We start from the raw sequence: 13,972 nt of genomic DNA, 5'->3' as shown, positions 1-13,972 counted from the left end.
AACTATTTGCTTATTTTAAACGGTTCGAGATGGTTGATGTCTGCACAATAATGTACATTTGCCGGGTAATAGGGTGACTGTGGATGTGAGTAGTGCTCAAATCTAAGTTTATGCCCGTTCTCGTCAATTACCGAGCCCTCTTCAGCTGAAAATTATTCCTACGACCCTGCAGCTCAATTTTTAGCAGCCAATTCAGGCCATCATTTCCTTTAAACCATCATCTTCTAAAAATTTTAACCTTCCTATCGTAATATACTCATATCTGTGTGTGTGGTGTCGGTGTGTGTGGGGGATGTGTCACACCCCAGACTTTTTGTGCTCGTCGGTAAATTTTGCTTCCATTTGGTAATAATTATTTTTTTTGGAAGTCAGTAATAACAATTTAACGCAAGATTATATATTATTTTCTTCTTATCTTCTTTACCATACAGTTAAAAATCGAATTTTGAAAATGGGCGTTTCCGTCATTTTCCAGTAACTTGAAGGATGTGGCACCAAAATCCAATTGGTATCTAGCACCCCCAGTCGCTGTTGCTCAACCATCCCTGCAAACACTTTTTATATGAGAAATTCAAACATTTTCTTGTTTAACTTGACATGGAAAACTTCTAACAGTCTAATTTTTATAGTGCAATGTTACATTTGTGAATGAATTTTCTAGGGGGTGCAAGTCTAGAATGTGTTTTTGTTCTAGTACCCCACCAGCCGCCTTTCTTGTTGACGGCCCCTAACCGTTTGATATTTCCCTTGTTTTACTAATCTAACTCCTTGCAGAAAATAAAAAAGGTTAAAAAGCGTCAAGAGTCGACGACGAAGGGTTGGCAGAGATGTCCCTGAGAGTAGCAAGACAATTCTATTCCCTTTGGGATTTTTCCAGGCTCATTCCCTTCGAGCATGCGTATATTTGATCAAGCCAATTCCCCCACTAAGCTAATTCATATGTAAATTGCCCCTGTACGTGAGAGCCCCTATTTCCCTTTCCATAAAACAACTGCTTTTAATGACAAATTATCGCCAATTTTTTAAGATATCCTTTTAGCTTTAGCTCATTAACAAAGTCTTTGTATTCATTCATGAAGCAAGTTGAATTAACTAATGCGTCTTTGGGCCGAGATAAACAAAGTAACGAGCCCTTTCAATAGAGTCTTGGAAGGCAGAAATCGTTTTACACTGCACTGCATGGCAGAATTCAACAACACACCTTTCTAGCAAAGCATCAATAAAGGTGATGGGGGTTTTTCTTAAAGCAATTTAGATCATCAACCAATGAACTATGAAAAACTTTGTAATTTTGGAAATAAGAGCCTCTTCACACGTCTAGTGGTCCAGTGGAGGGGCAACGCGTCATAACGACGATATGCGGCATCGCTTTACGGCCCATTACTATCTAGTCAAACGAATTTTGGCATTAAGCTTCTTAAATAAAAGCATAATTCTAGATACCAGGCCATTTTCAACTAAATTGATTAGACTTTAAATATATGTCTTACCCGAGGCTTCATTGAGTATGAATTTGGTGAACGTCATAACAAGACATCGCTATTACAATCTTGATATGCATTTGTAAGTTGGGCATGCATAGTTCAGGCTCCCTATCGTTGATCAAATAAAGCGATCAAAAGCAGAATAAATGTTAATAATTTTCGATATTTGTATGGTATGATTTTCTTATTTCTGAAGAAAAACGGGCAGTTATTGCGTTGAGTTTGTTTTTAACTTCTGATTAATTTATACTTCCTAAAATTGTATGTCTACACCACTGACTGACTAAATCGACTTTTTGGCAGTGGCGTCAGAGGACCTCCAGAACAGGGACTTCTTTGGATTGCAGCTTTGGGTTTCTAGGGGCAAGCTTCGGATAAAAAAATTGTTCTGATAGAATGGAAAGAAGAAAGCCTCTTACAACTTTCCACATTTATTGATCAGTAAATTCACCACATCATTGAAAAAGCTTAGCAACAACAGTCTCGTCCTCTTGTTGGTAGACGGCCTCGCTTTTTCTTGAGCGCGCGCGTTTCCTAACGATGACCTGCATTTGCAGGATCAGATATACAGCGTGCAGTTCCACCCCTGGATCAATTAAAAATAAAATCGAGCCATATTAACTCGGCCACATGAATAATGCATTGCGTTTCTTTTGTTTGATCGTGCATTGACGTAAGAGCTTTGACTAAGGTTTTATAAAATTCAACTGAACGGCCACATATTTACAATAACACTTTCAAATTGTTAGTGCAGTCCGTGTACCTGCAGGGCTCAACGGCTGTGGTTCGCGCAATTTTCGTCGATAATATCAGAATAAAGCTTAAGGACAAGCAAATTCTCTATCTCAGGAACTTTGTAAGTTTTTTCGTTGATATTTCGCAATTATCTAGTGTCGTATGGCATGGAATCCAATAACCATTTCTTCAAGCTTCACCCCAAATCGTAAAGAAATCGGCTAATACAGTGGCATATTGTTTTCTCGATTCTGTGAAATAGTTACAAAGTCAAACATCAAGACAGTAGTATAGAAAACACTGTAGATCACCTTCGCCTTCAAAAGTGATTCAGATTGTACAGCTTTATATAGCCAAGTCTTTTACAACGTACAGTGATTATCTTTTTGCAGTCAATACCATCGTTGTATCTCGTTTTCACTGTGATTACGAGAGAAAACTATTCTTGCATACATATGCCGCGTTTCTGTTATTTCATCCCATCTCCAAAATTTTACGGCACCAAGAACATATTTGGTAATTTCTTTCAATTATTATGCCGTGTTTCTGTTATTTCATCCCATCTCCAAATTTTATGGCACCAAGAACATATTTGGTAATTTCTTGCAATTATTTTACATTTCTCTCCATTGTTTTTGTCGACTGAATTTTTTATAAACCTTTATCACCGTCTTTGTTACTGCAAATCTTCGCCAAATACTCGTGGAAGGGTAAACCAAGGAAGAGGACTTTTTCGTGGAACATGAATTTGTGTTATATTACTGAGAAGGAAATCTCTCATCTCCATTGAGACATGTTACATTTTTTGTTATTTTTGTTTTAGTCCCAGTTAGGTTTGCAAGAAAAATGTAATCCAAACAAATGAATCAAGATAAATTTATCATCGTTTTTAGAAATATTTCTTTAATTTTTCATTCCAATTTTTTTTTGAAAGTCATAGTTCATCTTTACAAATACTAGCTTGTGTTGCACGCACATGTTTTGAATAAATTTTTTTACGAGAGCCACATTTTTTGTGTTGGTCAAGTTTTCCGGCGGAGCAAAAACGTTATTGAGAACTAGGATGAATTATTAAAGATTTACTAAACATATACGCTTTGGTTTCTTATTGGATCATTTTGCTGACCCAAGACACTTCTGTAACCTAAGACAATGGCTGCGAGAATTTCTCAGTCATTCAGTACATGAAAGGATAGTCATTCTGATTGCCATTTATACTCGTCAAAAGAAACTAGAATACTGTTTGGAGTAGAGGCAATGGTAGACTTTAAAAAGAGGTTAGGATGCAACTGCCTCAAAACCTATCTCGACATGACTCAGAAGATCTCAAAATTCGTATATTTTGGTATGCAAATACAAGAGAAAAAGCCTCCCAAACAAGTAACTCAGTGATTTCACTGTCCTTGCTTCACTTCTCAAAGGTTCAATTTCTGACATTGGCTAAAGAATGCATATATATATGTGCAATGCACTGTTATTAAGAAATGCTGCAAAGCCTAAGCATTTGATCGAGCTATTGCGAAAGGTCTAATTATCTTTTGAATATATGTCAGAATAACGTTGTGTGTAGTGCACCTGGACTTGTCAGATGCTGCTGTTCTAATTATTCACCAAAATAATGGAAAATAATTTTTACAGGGCTGATAGCAAGAAAGATGATTGTTTGCTGCTATGTAAATATACATAATTTTCGATGTGGAAGTTGTTCATGGATTCTATGATAATCAAAAGGGTGAATGTGCTCTTCGGTGGACGAGAAGGATATATAGATTAATTGGCCGAAGGAACATGGAAAATGTTTTAATGAAGTTGGTGAGGGGACACTTAACAATATTTTGAAATTATATAATTTAAGAGGAAAAGGAAGCTGCCGTAGTTGGTAGGTGAAGCAATAGTTACGTTATGGCATAGCTGACATGATAGATTTTGGCTGTAATGACCGCAAATGTTACCCGTGCGTTTGTGTCGGTCGGCTAATTTTGTTGCTACGGCGGTGATCGAGGCTCATAGAGATAATAAGAATCTACATGTCTTTATGGAGTGGTTGGAGAAGTGACGGGTGGGTTATGCGCAGCAAATTTTGTAGAAATCGTAATGGTTCTTGTAATTTAATAGTGATACTTATGGTTGTGATAACAGGGGCTCCTATTTTATTTATAAAATATAACAGCTTATCTAAATGCTGTGATTATGTTAATGTTTTTTTCGTGGAGATTATGAGGAGACTACAGGTAATATTCACGAGTAAGATCAAATACAAATATAAGTATTTGAACGCCAAGTCTCCGCTTCCAAACAGCTTCTCGAATTAAAATCCCTACGAAATATATTGGTACACTAACGTCAGCTAGTTTCGGAACACTAGATTCACGTCGCTCCTTATGGAACGATTCGAATTTTTCATGAATTCTGACTGTGCAATGATGAATATTAATTTGAAGAAGTTTGCTGACGACATTACATTTACCTTTTGCTAATTATCGTTGTTTCATTTTATTCAAAAAAGCTAGGGGAATCTTTTAAAAGAATGTAAATGAAAAAGTTGTCAGTAAACCTTCGACTCTTCTTTTTTTCCTGCAACTCAACTTTCTTGGCCATTCCCTCGGTCGGCTTTTTAGCAAAAGCAAAACAAACCCCCACAAGGTGTTTCTTCATCTCTCAAAAACAAATATTCGTTGGAACCCAAACAATAGCTTGCACAATTTTCATTTATTGGGTTTTTTTTAGCGGGAGCATTTTCATTTGGCCTAATGGCTTCTTTGAAGGAACGGCGGGCTCCCTGTTGTGATGCTAGAAAATATATGAGTGGCTGAACGTGTGGCACGTGATAAACTCTAATTCAAGTAAGAAAACCAAAGTGGGGGATAACTTTATTTACCCCTCTACCTTACTCTGAATTTGAAAACAAATGGCTCAACAAAAGTCTGTTTTGATATTGACGAATGATAAAGTTAGAAGGAAAAAGGCCCTGTGCGCTTTTTTGCATGCCTAAATTTGAGTCGTTCCAAAAGGGGCGATGGCCTAAGCTTTTCACGAAGGGAAGTGGCCTGTAGCAATGTTGCTCATGTGGAAAGAGAGAAAAGCCGATAAGACTGTCTTTAAACAAGCATGTAGATTGTACAACAAATAATGTTTTTGTAGTGAGTTGATTTTAGTAGGAAGTACTAAAAAGCTGAGGAAAGCAATTTTTGCTGAAATCGTTCCACAAGGTCACTCTAACCATTCCTGAAGATCCTGAAGGGAGCGAAAGTATTAAACTTTTCTTGGAAAAGAATGTAAAATATAAAATACAACGCATAATGATTTATAGAACGAAAACTATAATTTCGGCATTTAATTTGCAGCTATAGGTGGCAGAAACAAAAAGTTTGATTAGGTGTTTCAAAATTTTTATGAATTTGTATAGAAAACAAAAACCTTCCTGTGTTTTAGAAGGAGAATCAGTGATCTAACAAGCAATTGTGAATATAGGCCTAGGCCATCTATCCTCTTCGTTCTATACCTGAAATGCTTTAAGCCGACCGGATGCACTTCAAAGCTCGATATTGGTTTTATCTGATGAGATCGTGATGTTATTGAGTTGATGCAATTATAAATGAATTTCTGATTGGCCTATTTCGATCCACAACTGGGTATATATATTTCTTAGCGTAGAGTTTTCGATATATGTTCTGACGTTTCAAACTCTGAAAAGTGTCAGACGAAAAGCTTTAGTTTACTAAATGTTTGCTTTTTTCAAAGCCATTTATAAATGAATTTATTATCAGAGCGTACAACTTTTCAGAAGTCATAATTGCACATGAATCTTTCATTTCTTTAAATGTTTGCATGGCATTGGAAATTTTGAATCTTACATCGATTATATGGAATTGGGCTAGATTGCAGCAGTTTGGTGTAGACTACAAAGTGCATTTTGGAAATCAAGATCTTAAATGAAGATAAAAATCTTTAGAAGCACTTCAATAATTGTACATGGTGAAGCAAACAGCTATAGCAACTAGCTGCCACCAAGCGTTTTGATAATATTAAGTCTCAAAATGCAGTGTCAATTCCTCCATGTTAGCAGAATGTCATCTAGATTTCCAAAGGGACCTTTTAAGAATAGAATAGTTACCTCAGTTTTTTCCGGTAAATGCAAACCAACATATGAAACATAAATTTCTTTTGATTTTGTTAATAGTAATGAAATCATCATAAAGGATACTTGCCAAAATATTACCCCTCTTCACCATTGATCGAATTCAGGGGCATCACTTGAGGGGGGTATGGGTTGGTGGTTCACTCCCTTCCCCAACAACGAAAATTGGACCTTCTCGCAAGGCAAAAGTGCTTTTCGCAGGGCAAATGTTTTCTATCAATGGATCTTCTTTGTTGTTTTTCTTATATAACTGTAACAAGAAAGTCTGTTCCAAACGTTAAATGATGAAGACTACCAGTGACACAAAACAGGAATTGCCAGTGTAAGCTTAGATTTCTAAATAGATTCTGATTTCTTTTCACTGTGAACTTAAGTGTTACACCCTTGGTCGATATTTGCGTCTTATTTCAATAACCATACAAAAAGACAAGCACCGCTTGCCAGAAAACTAAGAGAAAAGATGTAATCCCAACCGGACGTTGACATACCGCCTTCTGCCGGGAGAGGCCTGGAATCCAGTTTCTTGCTAAAAAAGTGCCTGTTGCTTGAAAGCTTGTGACTGTAAACCGAGTGTGACACTGTAAACGGGGCTATTTGGGTCTAAATTTTATTGAATAGTTTTGCATAATTGGGTCTAAATTTGATCTGGCTGTAAACAGCAGTGTGATTTTAAGGGGAGTCGACTGTATACTGTTTTTACTATCTATTTTATTTTTTGTGGGTGATATAGGGTGTATTGTATAAATTCCTGTAGGTTTTCAAGCTTTTGTTGCCAGACATAAATCATATCATCGATAAATCCTTTCCAAAATATGTACGACGCCTTATCGGGACACTGCCTTAAGGGATGTTGATAATATTTACCATTAAGCTCTTTTTTATTAGAACCAGTAAATTTAAGTTCAGGCTGGCTGTTCTTAATTTTTTTTGAAAATCTGAGGATGGATTGTTCGTAATTTGTTCTTAAATTGTAAGCTGTGCAATTGCTAGCAACTGCGCTCTAGGGACGCGTTCAAGCCTCGTTTGCCAACAAAGTGAGTAAGACATCCTTGATTTTACGTATTGGTGTAACAAAATCAGTGAGATGCTACTGTGCATATCGACAGCATGTTGCAAAAAGTAAGGGCATGCTTTTTAACTTCAGGATGGAGTTTTGCCTCACTCATTTTAACATTCTCTTGCTCGCCTCCCCAAGGTTAGGTAAGCACGTCGGTGAACTTGTGGATGCCATAGGCAAAGGTTCAAGTGGGTACGAGTTACCTTGATAATTATTTTAATGTTACGGGAACCGAGGGCCGGTTCCCCACATTTTCAGTTTTTGCCAGGGCAAAACTTTTCTGCAGAGCGAATGTGCAGCCAACCCCCTCCCCCCCCCCCCCAACAAAAAGTATGAAATAACGCCCCTTATCGAATTTTGATAAAATACAAGTTTGACTGTACCGACAACCGGGGGTAAGCACTTAGGAAGAGAAAAAAACACTTGCTTTTGACAATCTTTACGTAAAACAGAAACAGTTGTGCTACGCTATTATATCTGCCTATGTTCCAGTTTTTTGTTTGATACTTCAGATTGAACAGCCAACTCTTAGATATAAAAATATATAAAACTGTGATATATTTATTATTTATTGCAAAGGTTTGTAGTTTTCTCAATGCAATTGTAATTTGATTGTATTGCCATTCATGACACCATTGCTACTGTCACCAGTTTATCGAATTTCATCCTTTTCTGATATTTCTTTTAACAATTTGAATTAAAAAATATTTAAAGAAATTCTATCCATATACCTTTAAAACCCAAGCTTTGCTGGTCTACCCAGGCTGTTGTGCATAAGAGCCTTGTTCTTTCGATGTGGTTAGTTGTTTTTCGCACCAAGCAGTGTTTGTACCTTTCAAATTCCAGCAGGTGTATCACTACATATCGGGACTCGGGAGAACCATATAATGAGTCTGTTCTATACTTAGATATTGTGCAATACCATTAAACAAGTTAGCTTGAATTAAGCTACTCTCTTGGAAGAATTTTTACGTACATTTTAATAGGAAGCTAATTAATGGACTTGCTACAAGTCTCTCTCTATCCATTTAGTAATCTGAAAAACATAGAAAAGGGAAAAAAGAAAAAATGGAAGGGAAGGAGAGAATTACTCTTTCGTTCCCTCCCATTTTTTCTTTTTTCCCTTTCTTTGATGGATAGAGAGAGACTTGTAGCAAGTCCAGCTAATTAATGGCCTATGTATTTAGCTTCTCTCAATGTCTTTAGACATTTGGTGCTTAAGTTTCCTTTTTGCTTGATCGTGAAAGAATGAGTGGAGACAAAATTTCATACCAGTTTTCACACAGCTCCATGTACAGATATACACTATAATTATCGACGTAGAAACATAGAAATATAAGCTAATACAAAGGTTTTTAAATTTGCTTAGCTAGTCATTTCAACCTTTAAATATCGTTTTATAAGTAACCATAATCTGTGACTTATAATTTGATTGATGCTTATCAAACGTTTCTTATCCAAAGTTTCATTTTGATTAAAAAGAACACATTTTATGAGAAAACCGAGGCTCAATTTACCACATAAGTAAGGAGAACATATAAACATGTCCGGCCTCAGGTCAATCGGAAGAAAAGCAAATACCTTTTGAAAATGCTTTCTGATGTTAATAAAATGTGCTGCTAAAAATATCATGCAAGATATTTATTCAGTCATATTAGAAGCAATTAATGTAGTTGCAGGAGAATAAATTTTTAAAAACAAACAACATCAAGAACACCATTGCCTCAAATTATCTAAAAATGAAGAACATCGAGCCTCTGCAAAAATGATCTGGTTCTTGTAGAAAAAAGTGTAATTCTCCCCAACCCTCTTTAGATACGCCCTTTTAAGCCTTGTGTCAAATGACTTCTTAGCTTATGACAGACGTTTAAGGCGTTTATTGACGTTTTGCCTTCAAATAACATCGCAAACAGGCGACTGCTGAAAAATGAGACAGAAACATGTGAGCTGAGACTGAGCAATATTCTTAAAATATTTTTAAAAATTGGGTGATTCTGAGCATGCAGATTCTTATTAACAATGTTCTTATAAAAAAGGAGTGTATGTAACGTTTTGATTCAAATTTCTCGCAACAATTTCTTATACGGCCTTTACATCAGCAATAAACAATGAGCTTCTTTCTGCATGGCTTCGGAGAAGAGGAAAAAAGAAATTACGAAAGCATTTTTGAAAAGCGCTATTTAGTCCAGCTGGACTAGGTTTCTCGTTTCTAAAATTTCGGCGCAGTCAGTGCCTCGATTACCTTCGCTGACCTGGTTTAGAACCCCTAAAAAACGTCTCGGATTGCCCCAGGGTGCATTCCATGTCAACTTTTCCCCCGAAGGTCCACCGGGGCATTTGTTAAGGTACGCGGGAAATATAAAAGCAGTTAGTAAAACAACAAACATTGCTGCGCCAGACAAAGAAAACTGATTGTTAAAGAAAACTGTGGTGTATGAGTTTTTATTTTACGTTAACTATGTACATGGCATCATGTTTAGCATGCCAACTAACGATAATTTCAAGTACGCCAAAAACTTTTTTATTGGTTTGCACGCCGAACGCCGAAAAGCACGCCGAACGCCGAACGCCGAAAAGAACCGGGGTGTACGCCGAAGATCTTCGGGCCTAAGTACATGGAATGCAACCTGGAGATTGCCGTTGACATTGTCCCTCTAAAACGGAACTATGACGTCACAAAATTATTTATCTCTCGTAGCAGAGTCAAAACTGTACCGGGGGTGACAGGGCAAAATCGTTCCACAGCGACGATGTTATAAACGGGATGAGGGACCCGTCATTGCATTTTATTAACTAGATTCCAGTCTCCCAAGACTACCTGGTTCTGATTCAAAACCCAGACAGATAATAGGGTGGTTTATACTACTTTGTTGGCTGTTACTTGAAGGGGAAATCTGATAGAAATTGTTTTTAAACTAGAAAAACTGAATGACGGCTTTTGACTATTAATCCATCGTTTTTATTCTCGTCATATTGTTGAAAAACCAAGACGACACTCGAATAGAATAAAACAATTATTAACTGAACCACGCTAGATATTACCAGGTTAAACGCTTACAACATTTCCCAGTGTTCATTTCGTGACCGTCCCCAAGTCACGTAAATTAAAGATATTTTGGTAAACCTGAGTACTTTTCGTCGAGCTACGTCAATAACCGATAACAAGATTTCATCTGCGGTTGCCTTAGCTCTTGACATTTCCTTCTGCTTCTAATTGTCAGACATTCATTCAATGTTTAGCTATATTAATCCAAATATAAATTCGAATATTCAGGTTTCTATACCATTTTATTTTCATAGCAAACACATCCAACCGATAAATCAAAAGTGTCTCCTTGTAGAATGCAAGGGAGATCTCGATTCCTAGGCTTGATTAAGGTGAATCTGCAAATATGAGCTTTATTATGAAAAAACGCGTGAAAAAGCAGAATTTGAGAACAAACATATCTTGTCCATTCATTTACTCCCTAGCAAGCTTTTATACCTTTAATCAAGGATGACATTAAAAAAAGCGAGGTCCAAGGCAACCCTCAACAGCAAATACCCCTCTAAGTTCAAATTAATAAAGAGGTCATACGTCGGTTTAAGCTGAATTCCAAATACAAGAAGAAGGAAATATATATATGTATTAGTCTGAGTTTAATCTGTTTTCAATCTCATCAGTGGCCCTTTTTGCCTTGTTTGCAAGCCGATCTGGAGGCGGGAGGGGTCTCCGGTATTAAATTTGTCTAATATAAAAGATAAATCTTTGAAAATTGCTCCCAAAGGTTAAATAGTTTTGAAATAAAAGATAAAGTTTTCAACCCCACTTTGGGATCGCTCATGAAGTTAAAAGAGAGTCTAACAAAGATAAAATTACTATGAGTCGCATATTGAGATCGCTACTCTGCACCTAGGGTCATAAAGGGTTAATCGTGAACCAAAAAGGTGATTTTCGATTTTATAGCATACAGGGAGAACTGTCAAGCAACATTGACTTCCATCTCCCAAAGAATTAATAGCTGTTTACTATCTGAAAGTATTTCTAAATATTGAATATTGAATATTGAATACTAAATATTTATATCCAGGTCCTTGGGAAAGTATACCTACACATATCTAATTCAATCAGTCCCTAACATTCCAATTCATGAACCTGATCTACTACATTGCCTGAGGATATCATAACTTATAAGCCATTTTTAATCAATGCTTAGAAAAAATCACAGTTTGGTGAGTTCAGGGCCTAAAACATCAGAATGATTCCTGATCTCCGAGACCTATCAGAATAAGTTATAACATTGGTTGCATGTCAAAATCATGGTTATCCTAATGCACATTTTGAACGATCAATGTGAAAGTTGCTTGTCACTTAGCCTTGATATGAAGCCTGAAGCTGGAAGTAAAATCTGAAATTATCCCTTTTAAACACCAGATATGCTTTATGCGATGACAAAATAGCATCGACAGAGTAAGAAAAACAAGTGGTTATATCCCAAAGAATTTCATGTCTATGCGCATGAAATCCACCGAGACCGAAACTTAACCTGTGGCGGGGGGGGGGGGGGGGGGGGGAGCTGAAGGAATGTTTTGATCGTCACTTTCATTATTTTTGAAAACAGATTGTAATATAAAGAGAGAACAAACTGTTGATGTACTGCTTGATTTTCTTTTATCTATTTACTAAATTATTTAGGTATATTTCTATGATTTATCTGTTATTTGCATCGATTCAGTAGATGATATTTTGTTTCGTTCCAATGTCAGCATTTTCATGTGTAAACATGGCCTACTGAAAATACTCGAGGCAAAGAAGATGCACATTTCTGTTCAGGAAGCAATATTCTCTCAATCAATACAACAGCTTCTTGTTATTCACATCGATGTGCACTTAAACCAACGGTCATCTTTTTTTTCTTCCCCCAACGTCTGTCGCCAGAGTTTTAGCATGACTCCTCCCTTATCACATTTTGCCAAAAATTTCATTCCGAGACTAGTCGAATTGTCTATTCTGAGCAGTATAGTAATTTGATAATTTTTAGCCTGGGAGATGCATTTTCAGCCGTCCTAAAAGGCTCAATTTCAACAATTTTCTTCAACATCGGACCTAACATATGGGTCCTCTATGTCACTAGTAAACTTGATTCTTAGCCCCCACCCCCCTCAGGTCCAATTTTGTAGCGCCGTCTTTGTGTTGTTTTTCTCACTACCGATATTACTGTAATGTTACTATCAAAAAAGGAGCAATAGTTACAAAAATGCAGCGAAATGATAATTAATATATTATATGTACCATAAATCCTGGAATTGGCCCCCCTCGAAAAGCCCCCTCCTCGAATAGCCCCCTCGAATAAGCCCCCACTCTAAAACTACAAATTGTCAATAAACCCCCCCCCCCTTGAATAAGCCCCCACTGCTACCGTAAATTCTCGAATTGGATCCCTCCATTTGATGATTTTTGCTATCTGAGGTTGCCTATGGCGTTTTATTGAATTACCACAACAAATTCATACTTTTTGTAGTAATTAATTAAATGCTCATAAAGAAATTCCTACTCAAATAAACGAGGTCTTTCAATAATGTCTTCTTAATGTCTACAATAATTCTATAAGCCCCCTATTGTATAAGCCTCCTTGAATTAGCCCCCATCAAATAAGCCCCCCTCGAATATTTAAAAAGATAATAAGCCCCCAGGGGGCTAGTTCGAGGAGTAACGGTATATCAAAATGACATAGAAGTTAGGGCTCTTTGACATTTAAACCAACTTCTGAGCCGCCAGGGCTGTATTTCTTGGAAACTGCGGAGGACTGATCGGCCCAGTCTTTCTCTGAGTGATAACAATGTACACTTGTTTGTGTGAATGAAAGAGACGTGTTTGGAATGTTCTTGTTTCAGGGGTTGTTGGAAGACTGATGGCTTCATAGCTACGAACTAACTTCAGAGTGTAATCAAGAAAGCATGGCTTCAAAGATCATCCACTTTGTAGTGGGAGATCAACATGAATGTGCAGAGTTCAGAAGCGATACCCCTGTTGACGATCTTAAAGGTCAGTGTGGTTTTTCATTCTTCAAGTGAGCCTAACCTCTAAGCGGTTCCAATTTTTCTTGGAGATCACAAAACAAACTAGGCAAAATTCACTCGAATGATATTATATGTATTTATGATTTCTTCAGGGCTTCCTGCTGTCTAATTAAAATCACGAGGTGGCTGTTTATAAATTCCCTTCATGATGTCCCTTGATTTATGTTTGACTTCATTTTGCTTTGATTCCATTTCATCGCTAGCTTTTTCCTGCCAGCATCCTGCTGTTTCAACTTTTCTCAACATTGACTATACAGCATTTTGGCATACTCAGATGATATCATCTACAGAGTTAACCAACGTATTATTCTGATTCTCCGTTTAAGGCTCTGAAACTCATGTTTTAAGAGCAGCTGTGAGCGATCTTTCACAACTTAAACAGAGTGCGGAGGCTGTTTATTTTCAATATTTAATTTATATACATCTGAAACCGCCTTGCAGCCGTTCGGCTTTGACATCTGCATTACCTCGACAATACTCAATTATTCACCTTTGTCA

The 13,972-nt window shown here is 36.9% G+C and overlaps 1 protein-coding gene across 1 annotated transcript in view; it reads left to right on the top strand.

Moving 5' to 3' along the window:
* Nucleotides 1–2,181: 2,181 nt before the first annotated feature.
* The window catches only part of LOC135688233 (high affinity cGMP-specific 3',5'-cyclic phosphodiesterase 9A-like), a 30,624-nt gene continuing 18,833 nt past the window's right edge, over nucleotides 2,182–13,972 (top strand). Inside the window, exons 1-2 of the mRNA XM_089114138.1 lie at nucleotides 2,182–2,340; nucleotides 13,289–13,439. Of these exons, the coding sequence (XP_088970264.1) occupies nucleotides 13,352–13,439 (88 nt within the window). The 5' untranslated portion in view covers nucleotides 2,182–2,340; nucleotides 13,289–13,351. The remainder of the gene's footprint in view (nucleotides 2,341–13,288; nucleotides 13,440–13,972) is intronic.

This window comes from Rhopilema esculentum, chromosome 19 (assembly GCF_057945365.1).
Source record: "Rhopilema esculentum isolate cy_ngs chromosome 19, ASM5794536v1, whole genome shotgun sequence".
Classification (NCBI taxonomy): Eukaryota; Metazoa; Cnidaria; class Scyphozoa; order Rhizostomeae; family Rhizostomatidae; genus Rhopilema; species Rhopilema esculentum.
This window is presented reverse-complemented; position numbering and strand designations above follow the sequence as displayed.